General features: G+C 45.4%; 1 protein-coding gene across 1 annotated transcript; it reads right to left on the reverse strand.

Moving 5' to 3' along the window:
* Positions 1-499: 499 nt before the first annotated feature.
* Positions 500-14964, reverse strand: MRGBP (MRG domain binding protein). Its single transcript, XM_053249388.1, has 5 exons — positions 14380-14964; positions 11268-11389; positions 7691-7772; positions 2961-3035; positions 500-1891 (listed from the first exon to the last, which is right to left on the reverse strand). Exons 1-5 carry the CDS (start codon positions 14735-14737, stop codon positions 1701-1703), a joined length of 828 nt encoding a protein of 275 aa, XP_053105363.1. The 5' UTR covers positions 14738-14964; the 3' UTR covers positions 500-1700.
* Positions 14965-20675: the final 5711 nt, after the last annotated feature.

Here is a 20675-nt window from a genome sequence, read left to right on the forward strand (position 1 = left end):
ATGTATTAAATAAATAAAATAAATACATCGGTTGGTTCGTACATCAATCTGTTTTCTTCTAGACTACCTATTTCCAATATGCCAAGATCTGACACTTGCTTCAAAATCTTGGGTTCAGATCTTGGCAGATTTGAAGTAAGCAGGCCAGAATAAACCTAGATTGGTTGGTTCAGACATCATGATCAATCTGGGTATTGTTTTTTTAACCCAGATGGGAAGTGGGTGCTTGTGGGGAAGCTTATGCACCCAAAGCACAATGATGTTGTGCAAAGCCCAGCTTCAACAGATGTTTCACATGATGATAATAATAATAATACACTTTGTTAGCTGCCCCATAAAAAGTTGTTCTCTGGGTGGCTCACAACACCAGCAGAGTTGTGAACCAGCCCACTCTCAGTTGTATCTGGGATGAACCTAACCTGGCATATACAATACAAGTAAAGTATATCTGCTAGATTCCCATTTATAATGACCAGTGTCACTACCACAAAACAGCAAATATGGACTGTGTCTCTTTATTGAATAGTCAAAATTAACACAAAGTTGTAACTGGGCAACTTTTTAGTCACCTTCACTCTCTGCTTGCTTTGTTTTTCCATATAAAATACAGATTTTCCATCAAAATAAAGGGAGGGGGACTTTACTATCTGAACATCCATAAAAGATAAATGCTCAGTGTTTAACAACTCTGCATATAAATCTAAAACATTTTAAGTTAAAATTACTTTTAGAAGTAAATGAACATGAAAAAAATCACCATTTTCAACACTTTTTCCATTTAAAGACTCCTAGTAAAAATAATGTTTTCTTTTAAAAAACAAATTAAATAATGAATACAAAAAAGATATATACATTATTGCCCTAGTCTGGCAAGTGCCTTCTGTGTTGTTACTTCACTGACTTTAAACGGTACTGAAATACTTTGCAGCTAGGGCATTAATACAGTACAAGTGGCTGAGACAAGACTCCCGATTTCTTCTACCTTTAGCAGTTTGTGCTGATCTTCCATTATACAGATGACACTTTATTTTAAGCCTCCTATAAATAAAACATAGCCCACACCCCCTGGTTTAAAGATGTTTGTTATCTAGCAATACTACTATCTTTGCTTTGCTTAATGGCACCATCTTGAAAATAATTTATACTCCTGGTTTCCAAAAAGCAAAGCTGAATGTAATAGAAGCAAAGAATGCTCTTTTGTCGTACACTAGTGGTCTGTAGTCTGTGATTTTTTTTAAACAAGGCCTGCTGACATTTGGTATTGCTAAATCTCAGAGAGCAATGACCGCTTACGACACAGTCACCAAAATTAGCAACTGCAGTTCAAGACACAACAGTGGTCTGAAGTTGAAGTCAGCTATTCAAGAACTCTTTGTTTCCACAAACATGTCCAGGAATGATGTTTAAATACATAGTGTGGAAGCGGTATGCAAGAAATGCCTTTGCTTGACTTGCTCAGTCAAGTTTGACACAGGTTTGTCAAGCAGCCGGTCTTGCTCTCCTCCCAAAATTCTAGGAGCGCAGACGCTGCCCAGCTCCCTTCTGCTGACCAGCAAGCCATCTGCTCTCAGGGGAGACAGCCAAAGTCATGCATTCCCACAGAGCCTGTGCCTTTCCCACTCATTTCCCCCTAGCGCTACCTAGACTCTACTTCCCAGGCTCTGCACTTAAAATATGTTTTTGCCTTGTTCAGCCATTGGCTATGTCCTACGCCGTTTTGCCGCACTTGGACTGGAAGGATTGCTGTTTGCATTTAAGACCTTCTCCGTGACTCTATTCCGCTTTCTCTTATCCGCTCCTTCTTTGGATCCAGATTCTGAAGAGCTTCTCTCTTTCTCCTTGTTGCTTGCTTTTTCAGCGGCTTTTGCCAGGCTTCCTATAGATACATACACTGAAGGGAGATGGAAACACTTGTATGAAAAGGTATGCTTTAAACCACATCTATCACATTATGAAAACAATCCAAGACAGACAGATCTAAGTGCACGTAAGCCCACTGATTGCAATGGGCCTCCTCCCATAGGGATCTACTTATGCACTTAGCCATCAGAGACCCCAAAGTGGGATGGGGGGCTGCTGGTGAGGCGGCCTTTTTGGTGGCTGTCCCCAGGCTCTGACACTTTTTCTCCTCCAGGGAGGTCTCCCTGTCTTCCTCCCAGTGGCTTCTGGCAGTCAGCATAAGACCCTATTATTTTAGAGGCCCTTTGGTGCTATGGCAATTTAATTGCCTACTTGCTCCTGCTATTTTCTGTTAGGCTATGCTGCTCGGCTGTCATAACACAGTGATTACAATTGATTACACATCACCACTTGCCATTCCCCACTTCAGTTGTCTGTAGGCTGCTCTTGCCACAGCCTCAGTCAAGGCTCACTGGTGAGAAGCTTAGAGGGATTCATCGTTGACTGTTTTGTAGAAAGAGATATGCCTACTCCTAACTCCTTGCCAGACTTTTTTCAAAAGCCAGGTTGGAGGGGAGAGGACACAAGCCTGAGCTGGAGTTCTGTCTAGCCTGTGACGTCACCATTCCCTGAGGCTGACATCCCTCTGAACTAATTCACACATTACTTCTCAAAGACATGGGTGCACCCTCACAATCACTCAAATAATCACAAAGAAACCGATGGGGCAAAACCTCAGAAGCACTTCCAAAGGTTTTTGAAACAGCTGTCTGTTTTTGGTTCTTGGTTTTGATCTGCCGACATTTTTAGCTATAGACGTGACCATTAAGAGTGACAACCAATCTTTCCGAATTAATGCAGAAAGTATATCTCAAGATGCTTCCAGAGGGTTCCCAGCTGTGGGGGAAATGGCAATTTCACAATCCAAGAACAGCCATTTCCCCACATGTTAAACTATACAGTTGACACCACGTCCCACAGGTGATGTACTTGGGAAATGTGGCTCAGATGACTACACTGTCTTGTAGAGGACATGACTTTCATGGATCAGTAACTTTTACCTTCTTCGGGACCTGCATGTGATTCTATCTCTTCTTTAATTTCTTCTTTTATATCATCTTCAATCATCACTTTTCCTGTGGGTAGGAGATTATGATCAAGTGATTGTGGCAAAGGCATTGATACACATTCCGTTTCCTCTTACTTGCGTTAATTTCTGCAATACTTCATGACTGTGCTCACAGCAACAATCTACACTGAATTAAAGGGATCTGTCACTGCCTTCTCCCTCCCCAATCCCCCAGATACCACAAAGTTCTCTAAAACAACTTACAGAAAAGATTAGACAACAACAACTAAAGTATAAAAGGTGGACAAATGGCAAGGGAAGTATTATCCAAGTACAAATGGTTTCCCTTTAAAAAAAATTGTAAATATGAATATGCAAAATTTCGATCTTCCAAAACTTGTGAGTACTTCCCTCTCAAATGTTTCAGCATTTAACAAGAAGAGACCTCCACAAATGAGGAGTGACAGGTTACTATTTATTTATTTAGACTGACTGATTGATTGATTGGTTTCTATACCACCCTTTCAAAAATGGCTAGTGCAGTTTGCATTAAAATAAAAACAATTAAAATAAAGAATGATAAACACAACGTAAAACCAATTAACATTTAAAACAGTTTTAAAACCATGGATGGCCAGGCCAAACAGATAGGTCTTAAGGGCTCTCCTGAAGGCCAATAATGAATTCAGATTATGGATTTCTGCCAGGAGTGCATTCCACAGCCCAGGAGCAGCTACAGAGAAGGCCCGCCTTTGAGTCGCCACCAGACGTACTAGAGGTAACTGGAGACGGACCTTCTCAGATGACCTTAACGTGAGGTGGGGATCATGCAGAAGAAGATGGTCTCTAAGGTAACCCGGACCTAAGTTGTTCAGGACTTTATTATTATTTATTTTATTTATTTATTTGATTTATATCAAATAAATGACCTTTAAAGGTAACAACCAGCACTTTGTATTTTGCCTGGAAACACATCGGCAGCCAGTGCAACTGTTTTAAAACAGGCATAATATGGTCTCTCCGGGTTGCCCAAAGACCAATCTGGCTGCCACATTTTGAACTAACTGAAGTTTCCTAACTACGTACAAAGGCAGCCTCACGTAGAGCGCATTGCAACAGTCAAGCCTGAAGGTTACCAGCTGATCAATTTGAGATCATCCTCTTCAAGGAATGGACAAAGCTGTTGAATCAGCCTAAGCTGATAAAAAGCACTCCTGGCCAGAGCCTTTACCTGAGATACCAGCGTGAGGCCTGGGTCCAGGAGTACTCCCAAGCTGCGTACCTGCTCCTTCTGGGGGAGTGTAACCCCATCCAGGACAGGAAGCTCTAACTCATCCCTCAAATTCTTAGCCCCACAATGAATCCGTCTTGCCTGGATTCAGTTTCAATTTGTTATCCCTCATCCAGCCCATTACTGCCTGTAGGCAGGCATTTAGGGAATGAGTGCCATTTCCTGATGATGCAGATGAAAAGGAGAAGTAGATTTGGGTGTCATCAGCATACGGATAACCCCTGCACCAAAACTACTGATGACCTCACCCAGCAGTTTCATGTAGATATTAAAAAGCATTGGTGACAGAATGGAGCCCTGAGGGACTCCATATAATAGCTCCCGTTTTGAGGAGCAGCTGTCACCAAGTTCCACCATCTAGAATCTACCCAAGAGGAGCAGAACCACTGCAAAGAAATGCCTCCTATCCCCAACTCCCCCAGGTGATCCAGAAGGATACCATGGCTGATGGTATCGAACGCCACTGAGAGATCCAGAAGAACCAGCAGTGTCACACTCTCTCTGCCGATTCCCCGGTAGAGGTCATCCATCAGGCCAACCAAGGCTCTCTCAACCCCATAACCAGCTCTAAAGCCAGTTTGAAAACTGGCCTCGATAATCAGCTTCCTCCAAAACCACCTGGAGCTGGTCGACCACCACACTCTCAATCACCTTGCCCAACCAAAGGAGATTGGAGACTGGCCTGTAACTATCCATCGCTAAGGGGTCCAGGGGAAGTCGTCTTAAGAAGTGGTCTAACCACTGCCTCCTTCAAACAAGAAGGCACCGTACCCTCCCTCAGCGATGCATTTATGATATTAACTAGGCCACCTCCTACAATCTCCCTGCTAGATAGAAGCAGCCAAGTTGGGCAAGGATCCAGGGAACTGGTAGGTCGCACTGCCCCAAGCAGCTTGACCGCATCCTCAGGAGTCACGAATTGAAACCGATCCAATCTAATACTACAAGGGGGACTGCTGGACACCTGCTTCATCAACCCTGCAGAAATAGTGGAGCAAGTTGGCCCAAATATAGGAGATTTTGTCCGCAAAGAACCCACTAAAAGTGTCACAGCAGAACGTTTCAGGGACTGATTTAAAGCAGAAGGAGCAAAAATTAAGCTTCTCACAACCTGGGATAGCTCTGCTGAATGCGAACCTGCATATGCAATGTGTGCAGACCAAAATCTTTTTTTTGCTGCATGCACCACATAAGCCTTCAAATGGGTCCTATGCTGCATCCTGTCAGATTTGAGCAGAGTTCTCCTCCACTTGTGTTCCAGTCGCCTACTTAGCCGCTTCAGCCCCCGCAACTCCTCAGTATACCAAGGGGCCATTTTTGAAGCAGATCGGAAGGGACGCTTAGGAGCAATCATGTTTACTGCCCTGGTAAGTTCCCTATTGCAGGTTCCCACTAGGACATCGACAGAATCACCGGCCACACAAACTTCAACACTCTCCAAGGCTTTCTGGAATCCTACTGGGTCCAGCAGCCTTTTTGGGTGGACCATCCTAATAGGTCCACCACCCCTGCAAGGGTGGATTGTGGCTGTGAAACCAACCGTAACCACGTAGTGGTCCGTCTATGACAATAGGGAAACCACTGGATCCCCCACTCACGGAACACACCTCTGATCCGAACAAAAGACCAAATTGAGTGTGTGGTCGGCAACATGAGTTGGTTCAGAAACTATTTGGGATAGGCCCATAGTTGTCATGAACCCCTGAGCCACACCAGACAAGACGTAGTGTAATTAATATAGGACTACAAGTCCCAATTGTTTGGTCAATAGTGGGTTGTTTTTAAAGTGAATCCACTTCGTAGCAGTCCACTATGGAACACTGCTTTGCTGAAAGATACTGGAGTGCAAAAAATACAAGTACAATTTTTTAAAAGTTTTTTAAAAATCACTTTCAAACATATTTGAGTGCTAAAGTACAGTATACCTTATGTGGAAATCCTTCAGTATGACTCCACCCTGCCATTAGCTCTGTTGACTCAGTATGTCCTTTCCCCCATATCCAATCACAAGTTCTTTGTCTTGCTTTCCCAAACTTGTTAGCCATGTATCTTCTATGCGTACAGACATACACATAAAGTATCTGTATGCATATTCATTCACATATTATGTTCAATGCACATATAGTAGTACACTTCCCACCTGTATTCTGTATTTAGGTTTACTTTCAAAATGAACATATAAGCAGGCATTCAACGAAGACATGCACACATGTGTTCTGACACCTGTATTCATTCATTCAATTTCTATACCGCCCTTCCAAAAATGGCTCAGGGCAGTTTACACGGAGAAATAACAAACAAATAAGATGGAACCCTGTCCCCAAAGGGCTCACAATCTAAAAAGAAACATAAGATAGACACCAGCAACAGTCACTGGAAGTACTGTGCTGGGGTTGGATAGGGCCAGTTACTCTCCCCCTGCTAAATAAAGAGAATCACCACATCAAAAGGTGCCTCTTTGCCAAGTTAGCAGCATTGTATGCACATACAACGTAATGTCTGAATAGGGCTCTGACCTTTGAACCACAACACTAAAATATAGTCAGTCCCACACCACTAACCACATAATCAGTCCCACCCACAGATTTTGCAATGCATATAGCAGGGTGATTCAGCTAACCACACGATTAAAGGACTTGAGGAGATCACATCGGCATGTCCTGAAATGATGTGAGAGCAGGCATGCTTACGACGTGACTCTCCTCCTCACATGTCGTGGCCATTGTTTCTCTGGACTGGTCCTAAAACAATTTCATTTAGGACACTTTTGTATCCAGGCGACACTCAATGCTCAACAGGGCCTTCTCAGTCATTGCCCCCAGGCTTTGGAATGCTCTCCTGGCTGGCATCCGTTCCTCAGTCTCCTTGACAGTTTTTAGGGAAAAGGTAAGAGACATGAATCTTCACTCAGGCTTCTGAATGAAAGTATTGTTTTTATTGAGATTTTAATAGAGATTTTTAAAATTTATATTATCTGTGCTTCTCTATTTTAATTATGTATTATTTTAATTTCTGAGATCACCTGTACCTTTGTATTTTATTTATGCATTGTTTTAATTATATTGTAAACCACTTCGAGATTTTCATGAAAAGTGGCATATAAATCAATCAAATAAATAAATAAATGTCATGAAATGTGGACTACAGTCCTAAAGACAGTCCAGATTTTATCGAAATCCAACATCAATTGTCTTCTGTTGCTCACTACTTACAACATTCAAAATTAACATTTTAAAATATTATTATTATCTTTTTGATTAAGGAAAAGGGAAAGCAGATAACACTTATTTTTTAAACAGAAGCATCAAAAGGCAAGGCAAATTAAAACAACTGAGTTCAAAGTTGCTGTGAACCAGGAAGTCCCTGGATCAAATCTCACTTCTGCTATAGATATGCCAAGTTCTGTTATAAAAACTGTTACCAGGTCTTACCTTCTTTTACCTCTTGAATAATTTCTTCAGGGAGGATGAAGTTTTTTTCTGAGTTGGGGAAGGGGAGAATCTCAGATTCATGCTTAGACATGAAAAAAAGAAAAAAAGAGAATCTTTAGACGAAGAATTCATATTGTTCTAACAGATGCAAAAGTACAATTTTTATAATTATACAAACTTTAGAATCATGCATTTACCCAGAATAACCTTTAAGTCAACTACAAATAATCATGGATTATGAGCCCCACTGCCCATTGAGATCATCTGGAGAGGTCCATCTCCAGTAGCCACCAGCTCGGCTGGTGGCCACACGGGGATGGGCCTTCTCAGTTGCTGCCCCAAGATTGTGGAATGCGCTCCCTACTGAAATACGATCCTCCTCATCTCTGGCAATTTTTAAAAAGCATTTGAAAACCCACCTCTTCACCCAAGCTTTTTCAGCTTTTTAAATGTTTAGGTTTTAATCTGTTTTGACTTTTAAATTGTTTAAATTGTTTTTAATTTTTATGTATTTTTACCTTGTATGTTATTGTTAAGTGGCCAGAGATGACAATTGTACAAAACAACAAATATAAAGCTGCTTTGACCGGTGAATCTTTTTCTGAATGATAAACACGCAAATAACTTTGCTTAATTTTGAACTGGATATAGAGTATAGGTTCAGGAAGGACAGAATGGGTGTCAGAGTGTGTGAAGTTTAAAAGGTATTTTGCTCCATACCGCAGAAGATGTGACATTAACACTTTTACATATTTAAGGAAACTGCTCACTTTACACCCTAATAATACTGGGGATACAAAAACTGCATGCTTTATTTGGTACTTGAATGAAACACAGCTTCTGTTGATTATTTATAATTAACTAGCTGATGCAGAGCATCTGTGCCCCTCGTTTGCTGCCGCCTTCTCCTCCCACAGCCGCTTTTTTGCATGTCTGCCCCCACCCATCTTCTCCTCCGCCTGCCCACCCACAGCCACCTCCTTCTTCTTGTTCTCCGTCCCCATCTCCTTCTTTTGTGACACCCGCCCTGCTTTCTGGCTGTCCGCCTGCTGGCTGGCCAGCCACTTGCCAGTTGCAGTGTTTTCTTTCTCTGGCCCCGTGGCTATCCGGCAGCTCCCTGAGAGCTGCCATGCATGGGATTAGACATGGGTACGTCTTAGAGAAACAAATATAAAGAAGAAGACGCTCAGAAATTTTTATCAGCAGAGATGACACTGAATTTTAAAACCATTTTGGTTCTCATGTGCAACTATAATAATGAAAGAAATTGAAATATGTAAGATGGCCATTTCTTTCATCAATGGATGTAACCCAAAAGTCCTTTCTGCACATGGAAAAATGTCTTCTGGTCTGTTTTACACCTTTTGCTTTCACCTTGCGAAAGAACAGTTAAACTAAATCCAAAGATGTTTTCCACTTTCAAAATGTTATCGTGCCAAACATAAGAACTGCATAGAACAGTGTTCTTCACGGAATGCCCTGCGGGCCGCTGGCAGCTTGCACAGACCCCGCTGGTGGCCCCTGACTTGCCTCTCCCCCTTTCCCCCACTAACAGGGCGCGCACCCTCCCCCATGACTTCTGCTGCGGGCCTGTGCTTGACCCAGCGTGCCCCCCCGCACCTCGCCAGGCACCGCAGGCTGCTGCTACTCACAACTGATATCCAGCGGTACTGAGAAGCAGGGAGCAGGGAGATAGTTCCTCCTTGCTTCTCAGAGCCCCCTTCTCAGATATCACTTGCGAGCGGCAACACAGCTAGCAGGAGCAGCAGAGGCAGCCTTGCCACCACTGCTGCCGTGTAAGGAAGACAGGAAAGTGCCTGGCGAGCATCTTCGGCACGTGCCCCCACTCCTCGCCACTGGGGCACATGCTACTGGGTGTGTGTGTGTGTTGTCACTGGGCTAAGCACAGGTCTGCAGCAGAAGGCACAGGGGATGGTGCACACCCCTGCTACAAAATCAGTGAAAATCACTGGCCTAGAATCTACCTATTGGAGCACTGGGCAAGCCGTTGCACAAGCATTTGAATGACAGTGCCTACAACTAGTTTCCCTCCCCTTTCACTCATTGATGTTTGGATTCAATCCAACAAGTAACTGCTTACAAGTTAATAAACAAAATATTTGTCACAAGCTCTTTGGATATAAAATCTTTTTTAAAATTAAATAAAAATCATCTTTATAAAATCTATATCAGAGTTTTGGTAATATGCAAGGCCGACGATAAATCATACAAAAATCCTATTGTATGTCAACTCTAAGAAATTCAAAAGTATAATGTGCCCCCCACCATTCTGATTACTTTTTAGTTCTGCACAGGTAAGTCACAGGTTTTGCCCTGAGCTGGAGTAGGAAGTGCGAGATGAAGGCTCTTTGGCTCCATCTCCTCCAAACCTTATCAGACTGTCTACCTGCACTGGCAGGAAAGCCAACCTACTTTAGTAATAATTATAATAAATTTTATTTGTTAGCCACCCTATAACAAATTGTTCTCTCAGTGCCTCACAACAACACAACAATAAAAAATATCCAATTAACACCCCAAACTAATTACAATATAACATACAATACAAAACATTTTAAACCTTTTTTGAAATATCAGTTTTTAAAAGCCTGAGTGAACAGAAAGGTCTTCTCTTGGCATCCCAAACAACAAAGTGATTTTGTCGCCAGACAAGCCTCACTGGGGAGGCTATTCCATAGACAAGGTGTCAAGAGAGAAAAGGCCCTATCCCTAGGAGTCACCTGCCTCACCTTATCTGGCAGGGGCATGTGGTGCATAGGAACATAGGAAGCTGCCATATACTGAGTCAGACCCTTGGTCTACCTAGCTCAGTATTGTCTTCACATACTGGCAGCAGCTTCTCCAAGGTTGCAGGCAGGAGTCCTATCTTGGAGATGCTGCCAGGGAGGGAACTTGGAACCTTCTGCTCTTTACAGAGCGGCTCCATCTCTTACAGTGCTCACATATCAAGTCTCCCATTCATATGCAACCAGGGCAGACCCTGCTTAGCTTAGGGGACAAGTCATGCTTGCTACCACAAGACCAGCTCTCCTCCCAGGCCTCCAAAGAAGATCTTAAAAGCCCAACGAAGATCTTAAAAGCCCAACGAAGATCTTAAAAGCCCAAGTTGGGACACATGGGGCAAGGTGCTCTTTAGGGCTTTAAAGGTTAAAACCAACACTTTGGACAAAATACAAGTCCCTTAGCACCACATCAGAAGTTGCTGGGGACCTAATAACAAGACTTAGGGTATTCCAAGTCTTTCACGGGGGAGGGGGGAATATGAGCTCATCTCACTTGGGTTTTGTCTGTGCTAGTGCAAGTTTGATGTGCAGCAGAGCATAGGGAATAAGAGAACTGGGAATACGGCAAGTTATTTCTCTTTAAACAGGAGAATGTGACACAGGACAGCCTCGCATCCATCAGTATCACCATTTGTCCAGAACCACACCTAATTCTACTTGCAGTGCAGACTGCATATATCAAGTACATCAGCGAATACTAGCTGGGCCTCTGACCTGCAGATCAGTAGCAGCACAGCCACCGACTTCAGTGTCTTGGCTGGCAACACACTCACCAGTGCTTGCATGTCATACATAGTGCTCAGATGGTCCCAGATGACTTTAGAAGAAATCTGCCTCCCAAGATTCTGACTGAATTTGTCTCGAATGCAGATCATGTGAAAATGACGATTCACACCTGAAGGAGGGGAGACAAGCAGCAAGTTTCACCAACGTGGATTTGGCACCATGCCACAAAATAAGTGCTACAACAGTCTGAATACAAAACACAACATCATCATCCATGGATTCAGCAAAGGACACAAGTTCTCCCCTGACATACCTAGTCCAACGATGTATAGCGCTATAGAGGACCACTAATGCAGGCCTGTAAAGACTCATCAGCTTCTCTGTGGCAAGCATGAACTAAAGTAAAGTTGCGCCATCGAATCGGTGTTGACTCTGGGTGACCACAGAGCCCTGTGGTTGTCTTTGGCAGCAAAACAGAAAGACTAGCTGACCCAGCACAGAGCATCTGTGCAGTTGTGCACTGAGCCTGTGGCATCCCCCCACAGCTCGCCCTTCCACCCCCCCAGCTCACCCCCCGCAGCTCCCCTCACCTCAGAGATCTTCCCACCCTCACCTGGGCTGCACTCCATTGCTTCCACCCCCCTCACCCTGCTGCCTATTGGCCAAGCTGCAGCCCCCTATCCCCAGAGACCTCTCCATCCTCACCCGAGCCCCACTCCTGCTCCTCCCTCCAGGAGAAGCAGCAGTGGTTGACCAGGTAGTTCCTCGCTGCTGCCACCACCATGGCCGCTCATTCCCCTCAGGCCGCTGACAGGCCCGGGCCCATCCCTTGCCTGCCTGCCTGCCTCTGACAATGGCCTCGGTAGCCCCAAACAGCAGCAGTGGTTGACGGGGCCCTTCCTTGTTGCCAGTGCCGCCATGGCCACTCATTCCCCTGTCAGGCTGCTGACAGGCTCAGGCCCGTCCCTTGCCCTTCCTTCTGTCTCTCTTCCCCCTCCCCTTTTCTCTTTCTCTCTCCTCCACCTGCTATTCCCCACTCTTTCTTCCCGCTCCCTTCATGTTTTTATCTCTCCCTCCCTCCCTCCCTCCCTGAGTTAACAGATTTTGTTCATCTTGTTTCCTCATCTAATTCACACAACGGCATCCTCCTTCTCCGGAAGGGGCTCTTTCCTCCCTCACGACCTGTCTTTTTGCAGACCCCTGCCTGCTATCCTTATATATATATAGATTCCTCTCCTCTACAGTCAAGAACATCTTCTGACCAGTAACAGTTGCATTCCAACTGACCTTAACCATCACAGGCTCCTCCTCCCTATCTGCATAGGGAATCCCCACTGCCCAATCACCATGGTGCTTCTGCTCTCACAGGCTCCTTCTCCCTATCTGCATATGGAATCCCCACTGCCCAATCAGGTGCTTCTGCTTGCAAACTCTGTCAGCCAATTGCCTTCTTTCTACCACGTCCCCACGCATGACCCATCTTGGAGAATTAATAATATAGATAGATAGATAGAAGATAGATAGATGCTGAAAGGCATCATCTCATACTGCGTGGGAGGAGGCAATGGTAAACCCCTCCTGTATTCTACCAAAGACAACCACATGGCTCTGTGGTCACCAGGAGTTGACACTGACTCGACGGCACACTTTACTTACCTCTAGGTAATCAGGCAGGGAAATGTCTACAAAAGTTGGTTCCCCCCCTCCATTTGGATGCAAGTGATTAATATGGATTAATATGTGTGTAGTAAGCAGGCTAACACATACAGAAACCTCCCAATACAAACAGACCAAGCAATGTTTATGAACTAGGTGCAGCTCCACAAAGCTACAAATATAAACCAGGCAGACCGTATCTATTAATAGGGGGGCACACAAGCTAAATGAAATGCATAGTCTTCATTAATTCAAGAAATGGATTGCTGTAGATGCATTAATTTTCTCAAGCTCATACAAACAGCACCACAGAAAGGCAGAAATGTGTTCTTAATGTCATATGTGCTGGCTGCTATGCTAGGGACAGTGAATGGCTTAACCCCTTTCTGGGGGCGAGGGGAGAATGAACATAAGTCAGTATCTGTCTGAATGTGGCAAGTCACAGAAATATTTTCCCATTAGTTTCCTTCCCATTTTCAGGAGGGGGGAAAAAATCTAAACAACCAGAGGCATTTATCTAGGGGAAAGGAGATGTAGACAACCCACTCCAATGCATGTTTACTCCCCTGCTAACTTGGTAAAGAGGCACTTTTAAACGTGGTGATTCTTTCTATTTAGCAGGGGAAGAGCAACTGGCCCTATCCACCTCCAGCACAGTACCTCCAGTGAGTGTTGCTGGTGTCTATCTTACATTTCTTTTTAGATTGTGAGCCCTTTGGGGACAGGGATCCATCTTATTTATTTGTTATTTCTTTATGTAAACCGCTTTGGAAACTGTTGTTGAAAAGCGGTATATAAATATTTGTTGTTGTTACTCAGAAAAAAGACCTATTAACTACCACCACAAAACCAATTAATGCAGGATCTGAATATCCAGGATAGATTACTCTAGACTGGACACTCCTTGGGGCAAAGACCTGTCTTTTTGTTCTCACTCTGTAAAGCACTGCACACACTGATGACGATTTGTCAAATACATAAATAAATAAATAAATAAATAATAATTAATTAATGAGCTGAATACCCACTTCACTTATAAGCATGCATTTAAAAGAGAATCCAGCCCTTAATCCCCTAAGCGAGACACAAGCAAATAAAGCACCATGGAAAGATTTAAAAACAAACGCAGTGGGGTGATTTAAACAGCGACCAAGCCTGGCGTCTTCATCCCACTGACTGAAGAGGAAGCCCCGCCACTGAACCCAGCAGCAGCGGGCCTGACTCCCCAGTCCAGAGAGCGCTCACCCCCTTGACTCGTCGGGATCTCCGAAGGTGGCTGCACAGCCGCAGAGGCGGCAGCCACTTTCGGAGATCCCGACGAGTCCAGGGGGTGAGCGCCGCCGCGGAGAGCCTCCGGGGGGCGCCAGAGAGACACGGAGGCGCCCGGCGGCGGCCTCTTCCCATCCGCGACGCTCAGCCCCGCTTCCCTCTCCCCGGCCGGCCGGAGCCGCTACTCGAGCCCGAGGCTTGCGTTGCGGCCTGCTCTCCGCCTTCTTCTCTCACCGACGGGCTTGTGACCCAGCATGGCGTGAAAGAGGCACACCTCCACCTCCGGGCTCCATACCACCGGCGGCGCGGGGAGAGGGGGCGGCGGGGGAGGAGGAGGAGCCGCCGCCGTCATTGCCGCCGCCACCGCCGAGGAGGAGGAGGAGATGGAGGAGGAGGAGGAGGAAGAGCCGGCCGCGGCTGCTGCCGCCGTGGTGGTGGTGGAGGAGGCGCTCGGCGTTGGCTCCTCAGACCCGGCCTGCGCGATGGGCTCCGGCCCGGCGGCGGCGGACACAGACACCGGTCCGGCGGCTGCGGCAGCAGGGCAGGGCGCCTTCACGTCGGCCGCCCCAGCCGAGCTCTCCGCTTCGCCCATCGCCGCCACAGACCGAGGCCCAGAGCAGGCAGCCCCGGCCAGCACGGAGCGCCCCCTGGCGACCGCCGGGCTCCCTGCAAGCGCGCGCCGTGGGGGGCGCCTCCTCCTCCTCCCACCGCCTCTGCCTCCTCCAGCGCCCGGTTCCGGGCGGGGTGGGGGCGAAAGCCAGCCAGCCAGGCCGGGCGGGAGGGAAGCCTGCCTCGGTTTCTTCTCCAAGCCCTTTCCTGCACTCAGGACCCTGGAGAGCCGCCTCTCTGCGTTTATCCGGCGAGGGCGAGGGGGGGACTCTGGCCCGGCTGCTCTGGGTTCCTCTTCGCAGGGAATACCTCCCCCCCCCAGCTCTCCTACGCTTTTTATCCAAAGTAGCCCACAGTCTCGTTTAGGTTGCCGATGCTGGAGATCCCCACCCGCCCATATGTTTTCCCACGAAACACAATCCCAAAACATAATCAGAAACACCAAGTCATTAAAAAAAGCTCCAGGGTTGCTTTCAGTTCGCCGATTGTTACGATTTAGATACAGTCTTGTATATATCTACAGGAGAGCACCTGGGCCCTCTCCAACCCCAGCACAGCATCCCTCCAGTCTCTGCCGCCGTCATTTTGGAGACAGGGATCCATCCTCATTCATTCATCCATTCTTTCTGTAAACGGTGTAGGTTTCCATAGAGAATGTTTACATAGAAACATGGTTATGGGCACCAGCTTGAATGGCTTTAAAAGGGGCTTAGGCAAATTAAGGGAGGACAAGTCTATCAATGGTTACTAGTCTGGTGGCTGTGGGCCATCTTCAGCCTCAGAGACACGATGCCTCTCAATACCAGTTGCAGTGGGGGGAGCAACAGCAGGAGAGAGGGCATGCATGTGGAATGGAAAATGCTTTTTCTGAAAGCTGCTTTGTAATCACTTTGTTCTCATGGAATGGGAAAGTGTCTTTGCACTGGTCAAGAAATGGTTAATAGAGTCTGCAAGTTGCCTTGCCAAATTGCGAGCTGTAAAGCCATAAATTTGCTGACAGGCTAGAGGGGGAAAAGGCGGGGGTTTCCTTGTATCTCTTGAAAAAACAAAGGCCTGTAAAAATAACACTTCAAGGCTATCTGAGGAAGACAGTTTCGCTTATCAATAGGCAGTAGAAATGTTTCTTTGTACTAGGGAATGCTTGTCTAACTAGCAATGATTATAATATTTGTAATATGACGGACAATGATGTTAACCAATGAACTAATTGGTTCTTTGGGGCTGAATGTTGATGCCCAGCTATGTAGTTTTGCCAAAGTATAAAAACTTGTGACCCAGGCAGCTGCGCGCGTCTCTCTGACTAGCTGTTAAGCTCAGAGAGGAGCCACCAGCGCTGGGTTAAAATAAATGGTGATTATTGCTTCCTTCAATCATCCTTGTTTGTTTTGGTTTGTGGTACCTGGGCCTCCCAGGTAACATGCACATACCTCTTGCCTGTGGGCTCCCCAGAGGCATCTAGTGGGCCACTGTGTGAAACAGGATGTTGGACTAGATGGGCTTCCTTGGGCCTGATCCAGCAGGGCTGTTCTTATGTTCTAATCCACTTCGGGAACTTTTGTTGAACAGAATAAATATTCATAGAAATAGTAATAGTAATAGTTTTTCAACAAAGTTTTCAAAGCGGTTTACATAGAGAATGTTAATAATAAGGCTCCCTGCCCCCTAAGGGCTTCCAATCAAAGAAGAAGCAGGAGGAAGGCACCAGTAATAGCCACTGGAGAAATGCTGTGCTGGGGTTAAATAGGGGCAGTTGTTTTCTCTCTGCTAAAAATAAGAAAATCACCTCTTTGAAAGGTGCCTCTTAGCCTAGTTAGCAAGGAATGCTGGAGACTGATAGTCCCCAGAAGGATTGGCCTTGGCAACTCTCATTAAGTACTTTGTATTTAAAAATAGACTTTTTTTTGCAATTAAAACAAGGATACATTAATATAACAACATATGAGTGTGGGTATGAAAGCTGTTTCTATGAAAGAGTCAGATAATATGAGTTTTAACTGATTGCTTCGATTATTAATTGAATCCATATAAGTATGCATATGAATTCAAGAGTAGCTGTGAAGGAAAACATGATTTCTTTGCTTTTTGGAGGATTTGTGCCTGTGTCCCCATGGGGAAAACAGCACTCAAGAATGAACCTCAAAATGAATTATTTGGTTGTTGATAAAAAAAAAAAAAACTTTTATTCCACTACTGTTTCTCAGTAGACCTTTCAAAAGAATATCCAGTCATGGTTTCATCCTTTCCACTGGACTTTGAGTGCTGGTTGTCTGAGCCTTGGTCCCCCAAAACACAGAGGGCACAGGGGACTGTAGAGGGAAGGGGGATCTGTGCAAATACTCGTCCCCCCTTGCATAAGTGGAAGAGTTCAGTTCACGGTAGTCTGGATGCTACCCAGGAACATTACATCCACCTTTTAAAACAGATAAGAAACAGTAAAGTAGTGTAAATAAGTTCATAGGAACATAGGAAGCTGCCATATATTGAGTCAGACCATAGGTCCATCTCGCTCAGTATTGTCTACACAGACTGGCAGCGGCTTCTCCAAGGTTGCAGGCAGGAATCTCTCTCAGCCCTATCTTGGAGATGCCAGGGAAGGAACTTGGAGCATAGATCCTCTTCCCAGAGCGGCTCCATCCCCTAAGGGGAATATTATTATTATTATTATTATTATTATTATTATTACTATTACATTTATATCCCGCTCTTCCTCCAAGGAGCCCAGAGCGGTGTACTACATACCTGAGTTTCTCTTTCACAACAACCCTGTGAAGTAGGTTAGGCTGAGAGAGAAGTGACTGGCCCAGAGTCACCCAGCTAGTTTCATAGGTGAATGGGGATTTGAACTCAGGTCTCCCCGGTCCTAGTCCAGCACTCTAACCACTACACCAGCGCTTACACTTCTAGTCTCCCTTTCGTATGCAACCAGGGCGGATCCTGCTTAGCTTAAGGGGACAAGTCATGCTTGCTAGTGCTACCACAAGACCAGCTCTCTTCCCGTTCAGTCAGCACAACTCAAATCAGACATCATAAAGCCAGAGAAAATAATAAAAGTCTTCCGATGCCATCTAAGCATCATTAGGGAGGGTGCTTGACAAATGGACAAGGGTAAGGAATTGCAAAGATGACGCACCACAGATAAGTCTTCTGCTTCATCCACTTGTCACTCAGAGGTGGGAGACCTTTGAGGGCCTCCAGGGTAATTGTGGTTGGGCACAGCCAGGTTGCTTAGGGCTTTAAAGAAGGAGTGGCCCAAGAACCTGGCATACCGGAGGCAGGGCACCAAATACTATCCCTGTCCTTTGCTTGTCCCCATTGCTTCACTAGCAATTTGCGCAGAGATGCATATGAACCCCCTCCGCTGCGTCCTAGCCTGGCATGCGTTCTCCTACTTTTCTCACCAGACCAGTAATTAAAGATGAGAGGGCAGTAGAGTCTTTCCTCTACTTATTTATTTGCTTGCTTGCTTATTTATTTAATAAATTTGTATACCGCCCGCTACCGAATTCTCTAGGCGATTTACTGCTGTCCTTTAATTTATTTATTTTAAAACATTTGTATGTCATCTATAAGCAGGTCTCAAGGTGGCTTACGTGTAATTAAAGCATTCTATGCACTTAAAAACAACAGTCTTTAATCTGTCTTTAAGAGGCTGGTCGTGAGAACAGCCTCTTAATCTGTCTTTAACTGTTGATTTTAAGTGTATAGAATGCTTTAATTACATGTAAACCACCTTGAGTCCTGGTTATAGACAATATACAAATGCCCCAGTGTTAGGTTGGTCGTGAAAAGTGGAGGGATCCTCGCAGATCCCTCTGCTCCCTGCCTGCTTAACCCCCTTAATGAACCCAGCTTTTTTGCTGAGGTCAAGGGTGCTCTTGCACACTGTTCCCTCTAACAGGGATTCCCAGATGTTGTTGTTGTTGTTAATAATAATAATAATAATAATAATAATAATAATAATAATAATAATAATAATTCGATTTCTATACCGCCCTTCCAAAAATGGCTCAGGGTGGTTTACACAGAGAAATAACAAACAAATAAGATGGAACCCTGTCCCCAAAGGGCTCACAAGCTAAAAAGAAACATAAGATAAACAGCAGCTGGAGGTACTGGAGGTACTGTGCTGGGGGTGGATAGGGCCAGTTACTTTCTCCCTGCTAAATAAAAAGAATCACCACATTAAAAGGTGCCTCTTTGCCAAGTTATCAGGGGTAACTGGGAGTTGACTACAACTCCCAGAATCTTAAGCTCTAATGGCTTTTGCTTGGGGATTCTGGGAGTTGTAGTCAACAACATCTGGGTATCCCTGTTAGAGGGAACACTGCTCTTGCACCCTTAACCCATCTCCTGGGTATTGTGTGACTCTTCGGGCTGTGTCAGCCCGAGGAATCACAGAGACATGCATACAGAGCACAGAATCCCCAATGCAACATGCGTGCTGCACGTTGCATTGAAGGATGCCCAGTGGCCGGAACAACAAGGTCTGGCCCCAGAAGATCCCTCTGCCCTGCTTCGTGCTGCACAGAGCTTCATGGGAGGCACACTGAAGAGGACTTGCTTGGTCACCTGGGGGGAAGGTAAGGTGAAAGCAGCCTGTTGGAAATTCTCTGTGGTGAGAGAATCCCTTTCTCATTATAGCAGAGTGCACAGAGGCACAACACAGCGGAATTTAGTTAGGCATGCGTGTATGCTGAGAGTAAAGTTACTTAGCAATAGAAATAGCACTTACATTTATATACCGCTCAATAGTTGGAAGCTTTCTAAGCAGTTTACAATGATTTAGCATATTGCCCCCAACATTCTGGGTACTCATTTTACCGACCTCGGAAGGATGGAAGGCTGAGTCAACCTTGAGTCCCTGGTCAGGATCGAACTTGTAACCTTCTGGTTACAGGGTGGCAGTTTTACCACTGCGCCACTAGGGGCTCAGTGACCTTGGAGCCAATTCATAGTTTCCAATCAATATATGAGGCATTTATTAGAGAACTCCATTCTAGATAGGAAAGTGAGGAGTTAGGATCTCTAATCTATCTATCTAGCTGGATGCAGATGGATTCTGCATCTTCTCTGCACACAAGGTGCAGGGAGAGGAGGCTTGCCATGTTGCAAGGTAGAAGGGCAGGTAGGGAAGAGAGAGAGGAAGGAAGTTTATCCCTGAGATTAGCAATCTACATATCCAAAGGGATAGTGTCAGAGCAGTGGAGAAGGGGTGACCAATGTCTTGACCCTCTAGCCCTCTGACTCGCTAGTCTGTCCTCCACTGCCCGAGACAAGAGACAGCGCAAATTCCTTTAACTTCCAACACTCCCCACACCCTCCCTACCCGCCTGGGGCAAACATGTGAATCTCCCAATTGATTTAAAATCAGATTTAAAATCACCGGAAAGCCTGACTGAACAAGTGTGTCTCCAGTGCTTTTTGGAAGGCCATCAGAGATGATGCACTCTTACTTCAACAAGGAGTAGGTCCCACAGCCCTGGGGTAAGTACAAAAGAAGCTCACTGCTGAGTCTCCACAGAATACAGGAACATTTTCACAGGGTGCCGGAGATGTCTACAGAGCACCTCCTGTGCTCTACTGCTTTTTCATCCGTTCCTCTTCTAGCAATAGCAATAGAAATAGCACTTACATTTATATACCGCTCTATAGCCGGAGCTCTCTAAGTGGTTTACAATGATTTTTAGCATATTGCCCCCAACATTCTGGGTACTCATTTTACCGACCTCAGAAGGATGGAAGGCTGAGTCAATCTTGAGCCCCTGGTCAGGATCGAACTTGTAACCTTCTGGTTACAGGGCAGCAGTTTTACCACTGCGCCACCAGGGGCTCTAATCTGCTTCCTTTTAATTATTAGCTTGGCAAGGAAGGCAGGATGCACTAAAACATTAAATAGATGTTTTAATTACATGGGCGAGAGG

This window comes from Hemicordylus capensis, chromosome 4 (genome assembly GCF_027244095.1).
Source record: "Hemicordylus capensis ecotype Gifberg chromosome 4, rHemCap1.1.pri, whole genome shotgun sequence".
In the NCBI taxonomy this organism is placed as follows: domain Eukaryota; kingdom Metazoa; phylum Chordata; class Lepidosauria; order Squamata; family Cordylidae; genus Hemicordylus; species Hemicordylus capensis.